Here is a 13,715-nt window from a genome sequence, read left to right on the forward strand (position 1 = left end):
TTGAGTGCAACCATCAAGCCAATGCCTTATCCATCAAGTGGTCCATCCATGAAATCCATGTCTCTTCAATTTAGAGACAAGGATGTCGTGTGGGACAGTGTCAAATGCTTTGGACTAGTCCAGGTAGATGATGTAAATTTCTCTTCCCTTATTCACCTACGCTGTAATCCTGTCACAGAAGGCCACCAAATCTGTCAAGCACGATTCGCTCTTAGTGAAGCCATGTTGGCTGTCACCAGTCACCCCCTTTTTTCCCATGTGTCTTAGCATAGTTTCCAGGAGGATCTGCTCCATGATCTTGCCAGGCACAGAGGTGAGACTGACTGGCCTGTAGTTCCCCAGGTCTTCCTTTTTATCCTTTTTTAAAACTGGGGCTATGTTTCCCCTTTTCCAGTCAGTGTGAACTTCACCAGACTACTATGACTTCTGAAATATCATGTATAGTGGCTTAGCAACTTCATCTGTCAGTTTCGTCAGGACTCACAGATGCATCTCATCAGGTCCCATGGACTTTTGCACCTTCAGGTTCTTTAGATGGTCTTGAACCTGATCTTCTCCTACAGTGGGCAGTTCTTCATTCTCCCAGTCCCTGCCTTTGCCTTCTGTGACTTGGGCAGTGCAGCTGGAGCTCTTGCCAGTGAAGACTGAGGCAAAGAAGTCACCGGGTACCTCAGTCTTCTCCATATCCTGGGTAACTAGGGCTCCCCTTTCATTTCGGAGAGGGCCCACGTTTTCCGTAGTCCTCCTTTTATCACTGACATATCTATAGAAGCTTTTTTTTGTTGCCCTTGACATCCCTGGCAAGATTTAGCTCTGTCAGGGCTTTAGCTTTCCTAACCTGTCTCTGGCTGCTCAGGTAATTTCTCTGTATTCCTCCCAGGCTGCCTGTCCTTGCTTCCACCCTCTGTAGGCTTCTCTTTTATGCTTTGAGCTTGACGGAGGTGATCCTTGAATATCGACCAGCTGTCTTGGGCCCCTTTTCCCTCCAGGGCTTTATCCCATGGTAGCCTACCAAGCAGATCCCTGAAAAGGCCAATGTCTGCTCTCCTGAAGGCCAGGGTAGTGAGCTTGCCGTGCTCCCTCCTCACCACCCTAAAAAATTATGGAATTTTTCCATAATTTTTTCATAAATTTATGTGTCAGCCTTGCGGAGAGGCCATGCTTATCTTCTCTGTATTGTTCCAATTCTAGTACACTTGCTGCCAAAGCGAGCAGCAATCTGGGTCCCCTCCTTTGTGGAGGAAGGCAGTCCCCTCTGAGAGATGGTTGATTCTGCCCACCAGGGCTGGTAAGTCCCATCTTTGGGACAATCTCTGCTCCTGGCTACAGAGGAAGCCTTGACCATTAGCTTAAATGAAATACCCAACCTCCACCTACCCTGTAATTGGAGTCACTAATTGCTCTAGTCCCAGGATAGTGATTGTGTGAAAGACATACCAGCCAGATCTTCAAATACCGTATTTTATTCTATGATAAAAGGATACAGGATGGTGGAAGGGATATTCAGAGGCAGAGGATGTGAGCAAGGTCCCAGGAAAGGGCATATTTTATCCAGCATACAGGATTTTAACTAAGTCACTGGTGATCTACTTATTTGTTAGATAATATCTTTTCACTTTTGTCCTAGTTTTAGCTGGGACAAGAGTTAGCTCTTCTTTTTAACAGCTAGAAGAGCTCCGTGTTTTGATTTTACTCAGAGGCTCGCTCTGAGAAGAACGCTGATAGCAAGTTGATGTTTGAGACTCCAAGGACTTTTCAGTGTGCCAGAGTGCAGAAACACGGCGGGATGAGGGGGGAGCATAGCTGGGACAAGGGGGACACGATTCCCCTTGTGATTTGTGGTGGAACTTAAGATTGAGGGCCAAACTGGCCAATCAGTATTCCATATCATGCAGCGTCATGCCCAGTATAAAAATGAGGGGCAGCCGGACAGACGGGCTTTTGCGCTTTGGCTCTTTCGCCGCTTCTGCTCTTTTGCGCTTGCTGCACTTTTGCTCTACTGCCTTTTTCCCCCTCTCTCTCCCAGTACTCCCACTCTCGGAGTACTCTCTCTCTCTCTGCCCCTCTCTATTTCGGGGCCTCGCGTTCGTCCGGGATTGCAGCTTCGGGATGAAACGGGCTTCGCATACGAGGGGGTGGTGAGCATCTACACTGTGTATTAAATCATCTGTATTAAATTGTTCTTATCCCAACCCACGGGTTTCCCGTTTATCCTTTAATTCTCTCCCTTATTCCTGGGGGTGGGGGAGGGGGAGTGACCGGCTGTGTGTGGGGCATTAGCCTAACCCACAACAACTTTATTCCTTCTCACCTTATTACATGGGTAGTTACTGTATCTTTATGATATAAAAGAAAATGACCATCCCTTATTTGATGTAATGTGTTTGCTTCTCCCTGGATAATGCATAAATACACAGGAATCATGTGAAGAAAACTTTAGTTTTAAGGCTTTATTTAATTTTTAGAAAACATTTTAAAATAATCCTCTCCCTCTTCAAATGTGGTATAGATGTTCTTTGCAAAAGAGTGAAACAAGTTAGGTTTTGGAGGTTTCTTATCAGCATTATTCTACAGTAGTTACTTCTGTCTTGCGAGCAAATGATAAATGGAACAAAATACACTTCTGAGTTATTTTCATCAGTCAGATTTTGATTTACAGTTGACACAGCTTTTCACTTTGGGACAGAATATGCTCGTGCATACATATCTGGTTCTCATATGTAAAGACAAGCCTGAATACTGTGGCTAAAAAGATAACCATGTACAAGTATTAAAAGAAAAACCCTGATTCTGTACATTTTGATAATGGTTAATGTGGAAAGTATGGCCTGATTTTCATGCTCATCTTCTTCATTGAATACCATGACCCTTTCCAGTTCATCCATACAACACCATCATCTGTACCATGTTTCGCCATATCCCAGCTGTAGGTCCCTCCCCAGTAGTATCTGCCGTTGGGGTTGGCTGAGTGGCAGCGGTTGTACCACCATCCACCACCATCTTCTTTGGAGCACTGTTTTCTTGGATCTGTAGTTAACCTGATGAGGGAAAAGAAAGTGTTAAGAGTGACAGTTGAATTGTAAGTAAATAGATCAACAGAGTACATACATCTGCCTCTGTGCTGAAATTTTCAAACCATAACAAACATTTAAAATCCTCTCTGAGCTTTCTGTAAAAGATTGACCATCATAAGCGTGTGCTACACAGTGCACTTGGAATGTGAAGGAGCTAAGAAAAACAAGTCAAATTTTAGCTGCATCTCTTTGGGAATGTTATGTTAGTTTACTGATTGGTAACTACAGTTACTCACAGTTCACAATGATAACTGCAATTTAAAGATATAAAACAACAGGGACTGTACATCTTCCCCAATCTAAACAATTCCGTTATTCATAAATATGTAAGCAGGTGTTAAGATAAAGATGTAGCACATAGTTTAGAGATACAGTGCTAAATTAAATACTTTACATTTAAGCTCCTGCCTTTTGAGTAGGCAGAACTTTATTTTTTAAATAGGACATGCTACCTGTCTCTTTCCTCAGGACCCATTATGTGTTACTGGAATGAGTACCAATATTCCTACTTGAGGAAGACAGTGTCCTCAGCACTGCCACCATCAGTCTCTGACAATGAATATGCTGCATCCAGATTTACCAATTTGTCGATGGAAATGCAATTCATGGGATCAGTAAAATTCAGTGGGCTTGATTCTTACTTGGCTGTGGAGCAGCACTAACCTAATACATAGTTTTACCTGCCCTTGGCTACATCAGGGGAACTTCATGGACATTTGGTTGGTAACTTGCAGGGATAAAACAGATTTTAAGATACTATGAAATGCTGTGAAAACTAACAGCAAATTAGAGAAATAGTCTATATTCAGCTCTATTTTAAGCTCTACTTTTATTTTAAATGTCTAATGCAAGTACGTACCATCCATCATTGTCTCTGTCATAAGTACTGAAGAACATGCCATTGTGAATTGTCATTGTCCTGTTTTCTCCATGCACCTGTGAAGCTCCTTCCATTAGCGCGTTGCCTGCATTGCCTTTGTAGTTACTAACTGAGAGCTGATACTTGTTTCCTTCATTCTGTATGGTGAAACCTCCATAATGAGCTGACACTTTATCACCATTCCAGTCCTCCATCTGAATTAAAACTTCAGTGGGCCCTATTTTCGTAAGCTGGCTGATCTTGTCATTTCCAAGCCAATATTCACCTGAAACGCAACAAGTGAGAGCTCTGTGAAACAGACTTCACAATATACTCCATGGCAACTTTATGATTTGCCTATAGGTCTGCCAAAGTGTATTTGTTAATCTTAAAAAAAATCAAAGAGCTTCAAGAAATATGAGAAAACAGTTTCAGTATGAAAATCTCTTCATCTTTCACACTTGGAGTTTTACCTGGTGTATCACAGTAGTTCTTCCCTCCACTCTTTGCAACATTTCCAAATCCTTTCTTATATTGATCCCATACTCTTCCGAAATTAACACTGCCGTCCTGGCGGTTCTGAATCAAAGTCCAGCCTGCAGGACAGTATTTAGATTAAATTGCCATTGAGAAAAGAGCATGAAATGTTGAGATACAATCCTTCTATCTTTGTCTTAAGGAGAGCAGAACACATGGTTTTCTTGCAGCAGGTGTGAGTTTTCACTGCTTATGAGGTCAGCCTTGCCATTTTCACTCACACTCAAGTAGCACCATGCTTCATAAGGAAAGATGAAAAAAGCAGAACTTGAAGGAGTGCCCTGGTCATCTATCTAGTGCGTAGTAGCATGGTAAGAAATGAGCCAGGCCCTCATTGCCTGCCCACTTATACGTTGTCCATTCTCATCATAGTGAGATACATTTTTATCTACCAATCCCATCCCAACAATTTATTTCAATTTTCATTATAGAAGTATCCTGTGCATCTGAAAATGACAGCAAGACTCTTTGGAATGAGTCAATCAGACTTAATTCTCAAGTAATTACGAAAGTTATAACTTCATATTAGTTTGTATAAAATGCAAATTACTATTATGACTTTTTTGTAGTATCCATACTAATTAATATTTTAACATCGTAGTTATTTCACACTAACCTCCATTGTCTGTTTCCATGTCACAGTATACTCTGTATGGCTTGACGAAAGGATCTGGCTGGATGAGGTACATTTCAGATGTCTCACCTCCCTTTCTGATAATATCCTCACATTCTGCGAGAATAAACCAGAGTCTGTTATTGAAAGAGCTCTGAATTTCTGCCACAATCTTCTTACTCTTTGGTTTGCTGATTATAAGGGAACGATTTTAAAGATGTATCTAATTCTACTTCCATTTTGATTTCTGTGATACATCACGTGAAAGAATTAGGGAAGAAAGAACAGTGCATCTGCATTGTTCTACTTTTCCAAATAGGAATTTCTGGAAGTTCAATCTGAGTGATGGAAGACTGTGTACTTTTCAATGATTTTTTGAATTAGAGAAGCTTGTGAAAGAAAAACCTTTCTCGATTGAAAAAATCAAACATAAAACTATGATAGTCACAAATGTATCACCTCCACCTTACAAAGACCCTGAAGCACATATTTCTTTAAAATGCTGCTGACCACTAGTGAAGACTGATAATTGGGTAAGATGATCTTTGGTCTGACCAGTATAGGCATCCATAAAAAATTTTTTTAAGATCACCTTCCATCTTTTCTGCTATCCTAATCAATGACACAGGCTTCAGAGGAATGTTCACACCAGTCAAATCATGCATCTATCAATTTGCACAGTGATATGAATGGGAGAAGAGATGTTGTTATAGTTATACAAGTACCTTTGCCTGAAACCACTGGAATATTACAGGATGTAACACATGGGGAACGGCAGTAGTCCGTCTGGGTTGCAATTGCATTTTCCAGTTTTTGTATCTTTCTGTGTAAAGAATCCACAACTGCACGGAGGACCCTCAGGCTAGATGGGATGTTATTGTCCAGATTATCCTTTATATAATTATAATGCAATTCCACTTCTGTGTTGTACTGAGAAAGTATATCATCATTGTCTAGAAAAGCAACAAGATGAAAAGCAGATTAGTTTTCAACATGTTTTCAGGTTTTGAAATAATGAAGAGCAATCTGTAAGCACAATTTGAGAAACCACTTATTTCCTTAGCGGTGAGGAAGGATATGCATTTCTTTTGCTTACCTTTCCACAGCGTGCAAAAACTATGCAGAAATTCTCAGGAAAGTGGTACATGTGTATTGTTATTTCTTCGCTATCTAGTGGATTTATCAGCAGTGCTATATTCTGCCAAAGAACTGTTTTTAGCATCTTTCCAGGGAGCCATGGTGCCAAGCAAGGAGCTGGGCATGAAAGGATTGGATGGTTACAGGAAAGCAAGTAAGAGGGTAACACATAACCCTTATGTTTAGGAGCCTCATGAATCTTGCCTTAGTATGAGATCCATTAATTTGCCTCTCTCAAAGGAATTGTTTTAAGATTGAAGAGGACATGGTCATGGAACCCAACTTTGCTAGATATTCCACTACCTATTTATCTTTTTTTAAGAAGTCCCATTAACAAGTAACAGCAGAAATGCCAATAGAACTGCAATACTGTTCACACTAATAATTCATAGAAATAGCATACCTTTTCTTTGTTTTTGTGTCTTTACCAATTTATTGTCTAGAACAGTCACATATTCATAGAAAGTTGTAGAGGTGTCAGACAGTTTGCTCACTTTGTCCTTTAGATCACGAACAACTGCTTTCACATTTTTTTCCTGTTTTAGCAGCGTAGTTTGCAGCTCACATCCAGTTGGACACAGCACTCCCTTAAAAAAGTAAAAAGGGCTCTGAATAAAAGTCAAGATAAAAAGTTTCTAATCCTGTCAGTGAATGACCATACCTTTGAACACACTGAACAGTTAGTAATGTGAGACCAGGTGTTTAAGCACCTAAATGAGGACTCAAGACATTCAACTTCTACAAAGAAGCTGCAGTCTGAAGGGCTGGAAGGAGCCCTGAGTCTCCAGGAGGACTCTCTTGTTGAAGCTCTTGGGAAAAGCCCTCTCTCTTCACACTTTCTAAGTCCACTGTCTGCTTTGCACTGTTAAATGTTCACATTATTAAGCCACCTGAACAACAATTGAAGCCTGCCAGGAACTACCTGGTGCCTGTGCATGTTCACATCTACCTCTTTCGCTAGCCTGAGAATCAGCTACGTACTCTACACCTTGTTATATATATATCTATCTCATGAAATGGCCACATGATTAATTAAAAAATTATCACCTCAAGAAGCTGAGCACCATGGCTTCTGCAACAAGTGCTACACCATGAAGGACAACAGTGTTTTAAAAAGAGGTGGGAAATTCTGAAGTCCCCTGAGGACCGAAATACCCATGCAGCAGTGGGACTCTGACACAATCATGTATTCATTAAGCTTTAACAGACTTCATTTGTGGGAAACCTCCACACTCAAATTTGCTCTCAGACACTAAGATGCCTCTCAGCACTGTTACAGCTTGCCTTTTCTGGCAGGGAGCACAGCAGGGACAGTGTGATACACTACTGCAAGGCAGCAAGGAGTATGCTAGGTCTCAGCATGCTTGCACGTTCCTCTGCAAGAGCTGGGGCACTGACTGTGGGTAGACTATAATTATTATTTGAAACAAATTTTAAGAAAGACATGGAAGGTTATTATTTTTTGGTCCCTAGGTTTCCTCAAGATTATCTGAAATTCAAGCCAGTGCCTCCGCAAAGCTTTTTTCTGTCCTTCTTAATAGTTACTTATGCAAAGCAATGTGGAAAGCACAGGCTAACCCATAGCTACTTCCCTTCCTCATTCAAATCTCATCTCCTCATCTTCACTGTAGGCTGTCTGACTGTGACTAACCCACTAAACCCACAGACGCTGTGGGTGCAGTCCTACCAAACTCAAGCAAAAAGATGCAAAGATGGGCTGTTTTAAATGCACGACTCTCCCTTATTTGGGGAAGAAAACTCGATGTTGGATACACAAGAAGAATAGGACAGCCTATTATCAGCGGCGTCGACAGGCAGACACCCACCAGCTCTTCTAGAAGATGCTTGCAGCCGCCAGCATCGGGGTTGGTGACAGGTTCTTTCTTGCCGCTCGGCTTCACCAGCTTTGGGGGCCGGGGCTGGTACCCGGTTCCGCTGATGGGAGGTGCCACGGGTCGGAGCGTGGGGGTCGCTTCCCGTCTTTTGTCCAGCGGTCGGTGGCTTCGAATGCCGGGCTGAGAGCTGTCGTCCTGCAAAGCCAGGGGGAGAGGAAAGTCTCTGAATCTGGGATTGCTATTGTAAAATGCTGTGCACAGAGTGGAGGCATCTGTTCAACACTCATTAGTGCTGAACCATGGAATGGAATGAAAAAAGCAGCAATGAAAATATTATACTGGCATTATGTAAAAGTCATTGCTATGCTCTCCCTTCTAAGACTAGTCATATTCCGTCCACCTAGATATAGACAAACTAAAAAGCCTTCAAACCAAAGCAAAACAGTATTTCAATAGTTCATTCTGACCAAGGAATAAAATTTATATAGTTCAGAGCCACTAAGCTTCTGAAACTTGAAGTAGTAGGATAAAGAATATAAAGTGATTAGACATTTTTGGGGCTAAGAAGAACATTCATCATCACATTATCAGTGTCCCAGTTTTTTATTGGGCTATAAGAAAATCTATAAGGTCTCAGAAAATTAAGCCACAGCCAAATACATTATCAGGTCTCAGGCCACAAGCCAGCTGTTAGCTGACAGAATTAGAAAAGCCATTCAATAACACCTCTCAGGGTAGGTTTTTAGAGCTCCCTCTGATGCATAGGTTCCCCATCACTGCTAGAAACAAGAAAGTCTAAAAGGCTGAGCAAGGAAAACAGGCTTTGTTCCTAAACAGTTGTTGAAATTAAACTCTTTGAATTAATTGATTTTTGAAAAACTGTGTCAAAATCTTTGACCATTTCAAATCTCACTCAGACCTAGCTACAAATAATGAGTGTTTTTAAGGATCCAGGATCAGAGGCTTCAAGTAGTTTCAAAATCAGGCAGCATACAAATCACAAAACTGCTGAAAATGATTCAGCATAGCTGTCTCACTATTAGTCAATGTACAGACACAAACACTTAGATCATGTAACAGAAAAAAAATGTAATTTCTGATCACCCTGACCTATTTCATTTTTGCAGAGATTTTCAAAACATAAAAAAATGTACTGACATTCTAAACTGTGTTTTGCTTTAGATTGTTTTGCTTAAACAAAACTAAATATAGGTTGTTATTTTAGACTGATATCATTCTTTGCCTTTTTGTTTAACAGTTGTTACCTCTCCGTTTCAAATGTAAAGCTATATGATCTTACAGTTAATTTTTTTTCAATGTCTACTGAATCCATAGAAGAGTTTTTACTGTCTCTGGGACAGGATGTGGTTAATTACATATTTCTACTTTTGTGCACCTGACAAATCGTCTTCAACATCATATGTCAGCATTGCTAAATTAATATCCTTAAATAAATTCAGCTAAATAACTAATCTTACCATCGTACATCCTCCATTCTCTATAGAGGAAGAGAAGAAATAGGAAGAAAATACATCCAAAACTAGAAAATAACTGTTATGCAGTTACATATACACAAATAATAGAAGGCTATTTCTTTGAACACTTCAAGTGGAAAAGGACATGCACTGGATCATTTTTCCCCACAGCTTCTACCTTAGCTAACTCACATAAGCTGAGTAAGTCATGCATGCAATTAAATAAAATTAATAATTTAAACTCTTATTACTATTATTAATTATGATCAGTATTACAACCTCATTATCATAGTCGGTGCTGCCCTGGGATTTAACGGAGGAAACACAGAGCAGGAAGAGCAGGAGCAGTTTCATGGTGCTGGCTTGCTTGAGCAGCTCAGTGACCTTCTTCCACCAGCAGCTCTAACAGAGAGAGGTCTCCTCTGTTCCTATATATAAGGTGTCAACCCTCATTTCCCAGCTTGACAGTGATAGGACTAACCCTTCCGAGCAATCACTGTATCTCTGTTAATATTCAACCTTTCTCTTCACTGCATGCCTGAGTACATTTGCTGTTGAGCAATTTCTCTGGACAACTCTTATCTACATGTCCCAGAGACCTCTGTTAATGATGGCATCGAATACATGTTTAAATCCTTAAAAGTACCTCCTGCTCAGATTACACAATGTTACCATTTTCTCAAAAATTACAAGCCTTTTAAAACAGCTGGAAAGGTGAGCATCCAAAGAAAAGAAATCTGGTCAGATTGTCACAGTCTGTGACATCTCCTTTTTTTTCTCCCTGCTGAAAATGTGAATGTTTCAGAAATATCATACTAAATTTGAATTAAACTCACATCATACAGATTGTTACATTCATCTAAATAGTTCTGATGGTGCTCAGATAGGTATGCAAGCCTTTGGGTGTCCTCAGTACAAGATAGAGAAAGAGAGTATTACGTTCATTACATTATAATTTTGTGTGAAAATTGTTTAGCTCTAACTAAAGATCAGATTAATATTGTAAGCATAAAACAATGTTATTCCATTACTTTAGAAATATGACATTGTAAATGATTTAAATAATTAAATTTTACATATTGATTTGCTGATTTCCTTTTAATACTAAAAGTATATGTCATAAATATTAATTAAATATTTAAATAATTTTTTAAAAGAATACAGCATGAAGTTTGTTTGTAGTCATAGTGGAATACTCAAACATGCTTTCTGATGCTTTATAAGAATATGGCTTATCACCGCTCTCATATTAGCAGAGTTTAACATTCCAGTGTCTGCATATCCTGTGATTTTCCTGTGCATTATAAATGATCGCAACATACTGAATTAAATAAAATGTGCTGAGTAAGGGCCAGCACACTTTTCTGAAGTCATTCATATCAAATGTCTGAAGACACAAAGCCATTCAAACCATGGGCTGAGGTTCCATTTCAAAGACCAACTTGATAAAGCAGGAGCTTTTGTGATAACAGAGATGAGAACAGCTAAATTGCTTGGTTTAGGCCTTTTTCCTGTATGTGTACTGTTGACAGAGTTCTTGTAAACTAAATGGAGATTCCCAAAATATGAAAACTGTTTAACCTGACCAGTTTAAATTTTAAACTGCTTGGACCAAAATCAGTCGTGGCTCAAGGAGCTCTTACTCCACTGAATTTGAACCCTTGTATGAGGACATCACCAACACCATTAGATTTGGAAGAACACAAACCTTCTCCCTACAGGCATTAGACAAATCTGCCTAAGGCCAAAATTGACATCGTTAACACGTTGTTTCCACTTAAAGATACTAGCCAAGATATTGTCACTGATTTTGGCCATCTCCAAATCTTAAATTCAGTTTTATCTCCATGCACCTCTGAGGGAAGTTCAGTCACCCTCATCTTGGGACATAGTGATGGTGAACCCTTGCCCAGGGCTTACAGGTAGCACATGGTACAGTGGAAATAAAACAAGGTCTCACTAGTCCTGAGCTAGAAACTTCCTCTTAAATTACCCCATCTCAGTCCAAACACATCTTAACTGAATGTATGGTATTTGTCCTAAGTCCATTCTGACCCTATGAAAAAACCTGGCTGTGTCTGTGCAGAGGGTGTCAGGGACTGGATGACGGGGGTTGGCATGGGAGCCCCCGAGCCCCCAGCACAGGAAACCCCCAGGCTCATGTGCCTTCAGATGGGATTTCCCCTTTGAAACTCAGCCTTTGACCCTTCCAGCTCCAGCACTTTTCATTGGCTTCCCCGAGAGAGCTGGGTGGTTGTATCTCCCTGGGGATTTACCATGAACAACACAATGTGAGTCATACCACAGTGGGTTTGTGGCCTGGTGTCAAATGAGCAGATGCCCAGGACAGAGATCGATGCAACTTCTCATATGGTAAGCAGAGGCCTTGTCTAAGCTGTGAAAATTTTGCCTGGAGAGTTTTATCAGAAAAAAAAAAAACATTTTTAAATCTGGAACTGCATACAGAGCAATCTATACTGGCAACACATACGTGTATATAGAAGAACATTTTGGCAGCAGAACTTAATCTACATTAGCACGCTGGTTATGAGATGTGATTTTTCTCTTAGGCTTGCAATCATACAGTTTGGTGACAATTTATAAAGATTGAATGAAGCCTTCTGGACAACCAAAACCATGGCTTAAAATTTCCTCTAAAAATGGTCAAAGAGGTTTTTTCTTCAAAACAAGACACCTGATCATATTCACAACCCAACTCACATGGTTAACGAGAAGCTGTTCCTGGACTTAACGCGGCAGTGATACCACAATACACCAGCTATTAGGAACTGTAATAATACAACATGGACCTGATGGTGTTCCAGGACATCCCTTCGTACAGTATTTTTGTACTGAAAGGCACTTACTGGCAGAGGCGTACGTGTGTGTTTTGAGGAAAGACTATTTGCTTGCTGCCCCTTGTGTTTGTTGTGCCGATGTCTCTGTCAGTGGTGCAACCCTCTTTACACAAACCCTCCATCCAGCGAGTCACGGTCACTGGATCACGGCCTCTTCAGAGCTGAATGTGCCCCTGAGGTGGTCTTGGGGTTGGGGAACAGAACCTTCTTGGGCCATGATGAGCTACAGTGTTTACTAAATTAAATTTAAAAGAACAGTTGATTTAGAAATGTCCTTTCAAACAAGTAGTGGTGGAATAGTGTCATACTATGAAAAGAGTACTGTAAACTTAAATATTCATCTCTGCTGAGATGAATGTCCTCATTTCTTGCTTTTACCAGTAACAAATATTACTACTGCAAAGGTTTCTTGTAAATGAGGATTAATGCTATCTTCTTGTCCTGGGAACACGCAAGTTCTTAAGCATTAATGAGTGGAGCTGTTCGCTTTGGCCTTAAAAGAGCACTAAAAGTACATGCAATGTATTTGTCACCTTCTTCTAAGTACTGATTTATAAGAAATTATATAGTTTGTTATTTCCAGAATTGCAGATGTAGCTGACGTGCAAGAAGAGATCAAGTAGTTGCACATAACACAAAAAAAATTATAAAGTGCGTATTCTAATTAATATTGCTGATGTGATTTATTGAAGTTCTGGGTCTAAATTTCACCTTAGACTAAATCTAGAAAAAATCTCTCATTACAGACATTAATTTGTCCTCGGATTTTCTAAAGCATTACAAGAACACCAAGAAATAAATTGTGATTACAAATTTCTGAGGCAAATGTTTACTTGTAAAAAAATGAGAACAACTATAGTGCCAGCATGAACGCTAATAATAATAGTACTAAATAGTACATATGAATGAAGTTTTCTTACAAAATTTAAGTGGATAATTTTTTTCTTGAACTGCTACAAGCATCTCTGTTTCAAATTTGTTTTCTTTTAAAAAGACAATAAAAATAAACCTGATTTCTTTCAACGGGCAACAGAAAGGAAACCACTGTATCATGATACTTTATTTATTGCCAGAGATTAGTCCTTAAACCATTTCCACACATCAAATCCACCAACCAGTCAACCACCAGTCACCAGGCACACATTACTCTGTGTGTAAACTTAAAAAAAGCCACCTGTTTGAAATCCCTTGCCCCTATATCTCCTTCTAAACTTTGTGTATCTTCAATCTAACCCCACTAGCCCAGGAGAATGCAACAGACCTACCCCATTTTTATGCACTGCCCTGTGGAGTTTGCACTCTAGGTTGCAATTTAAGCAAGGATAGA

General features: G+C 40.0%; 1 protein-coding gene and 1 pseudogene across 1 annotated transcript; both read right to left on the reverse strand.

Moving 5' to 3' along the window:
• Positions 1-1,096: 1,096 nt before the first annotated feature.
• Positions 1,097-1,215, reverse strand: LOC147528744 (U6 spliceosomal RNA; annotated as a pseudogene).
• Positions 1,216-2,809: 1,594 nt separating this feature from the next.
• FGB (fibrinogen beta chain) lies at positions 2,810-9,899 on the reverse strand. Its single transcript, XM_009982026.2, has 8 exons — positions 9,810-9,899; positions 8,047-8,250; positions 6,624-6,807; positions 5,809-6,036; positions 5,087-5,200; positions 4,407-4,529; positions 3,934-4,219; positions 2,810-3,038 (listed from the first exon to the last, which is right to left on the reverse strand). The coding sequence occupies exons 1-8, from the start codon at positions 9,882-9,884 to the stop codon at positions 2,810-2,812; spliced, it is 1,443 nt and encodes a 480-aa protein (XP_009980328.1). The 5' UTR covers positions 9,885-9,899.
• Positions 9,900-13,715: the final 3,816 nt, after the last annotated feature.

The sequence above is a fragment of the Tauraco erythrolophus genome, chromosome 5, assembly GCF_009769465.1.
Source record: "Tauraco erythrolophus isolate bTauEry1 chromosome 5, bTauEry1.pri, whole genome shotgun sequence".
Taxonomy (NCBI): Eukaryota; Metazoa; Chordata; class Aves; order Musophagiformes; family Musophagidae; genus Tauraco; species Tauraco erythrolophus.

What these genes read in the sequence shown, in the direction of transcription:
- FGB (XM_009982026.2), bottom strand. Translation starts at nt 9,884, where the DNA reads ATGAAACTGCTCCTGCTCTTCCTGCTCTGTGTTTCCTCCGTTAAATCC. An exon ending in TCCAGTGGTTTCAGGCAAAG is followed by an intron (nt 5,201 to 5,808) that starts GTACTTGTATAA and finishes TTATTCTCGCAG; the next exon opens with AATGTGAGGATATTATCAGA. An exon ending in GAACTACTGTGATACACCAG is followed by an intron (nt 4,220 to 4,406) that starts GTAAAACTCCAA and finishes GTTGCGTTTCAG; the next exon opens with GTGAATATTGGCTTGGAAAT.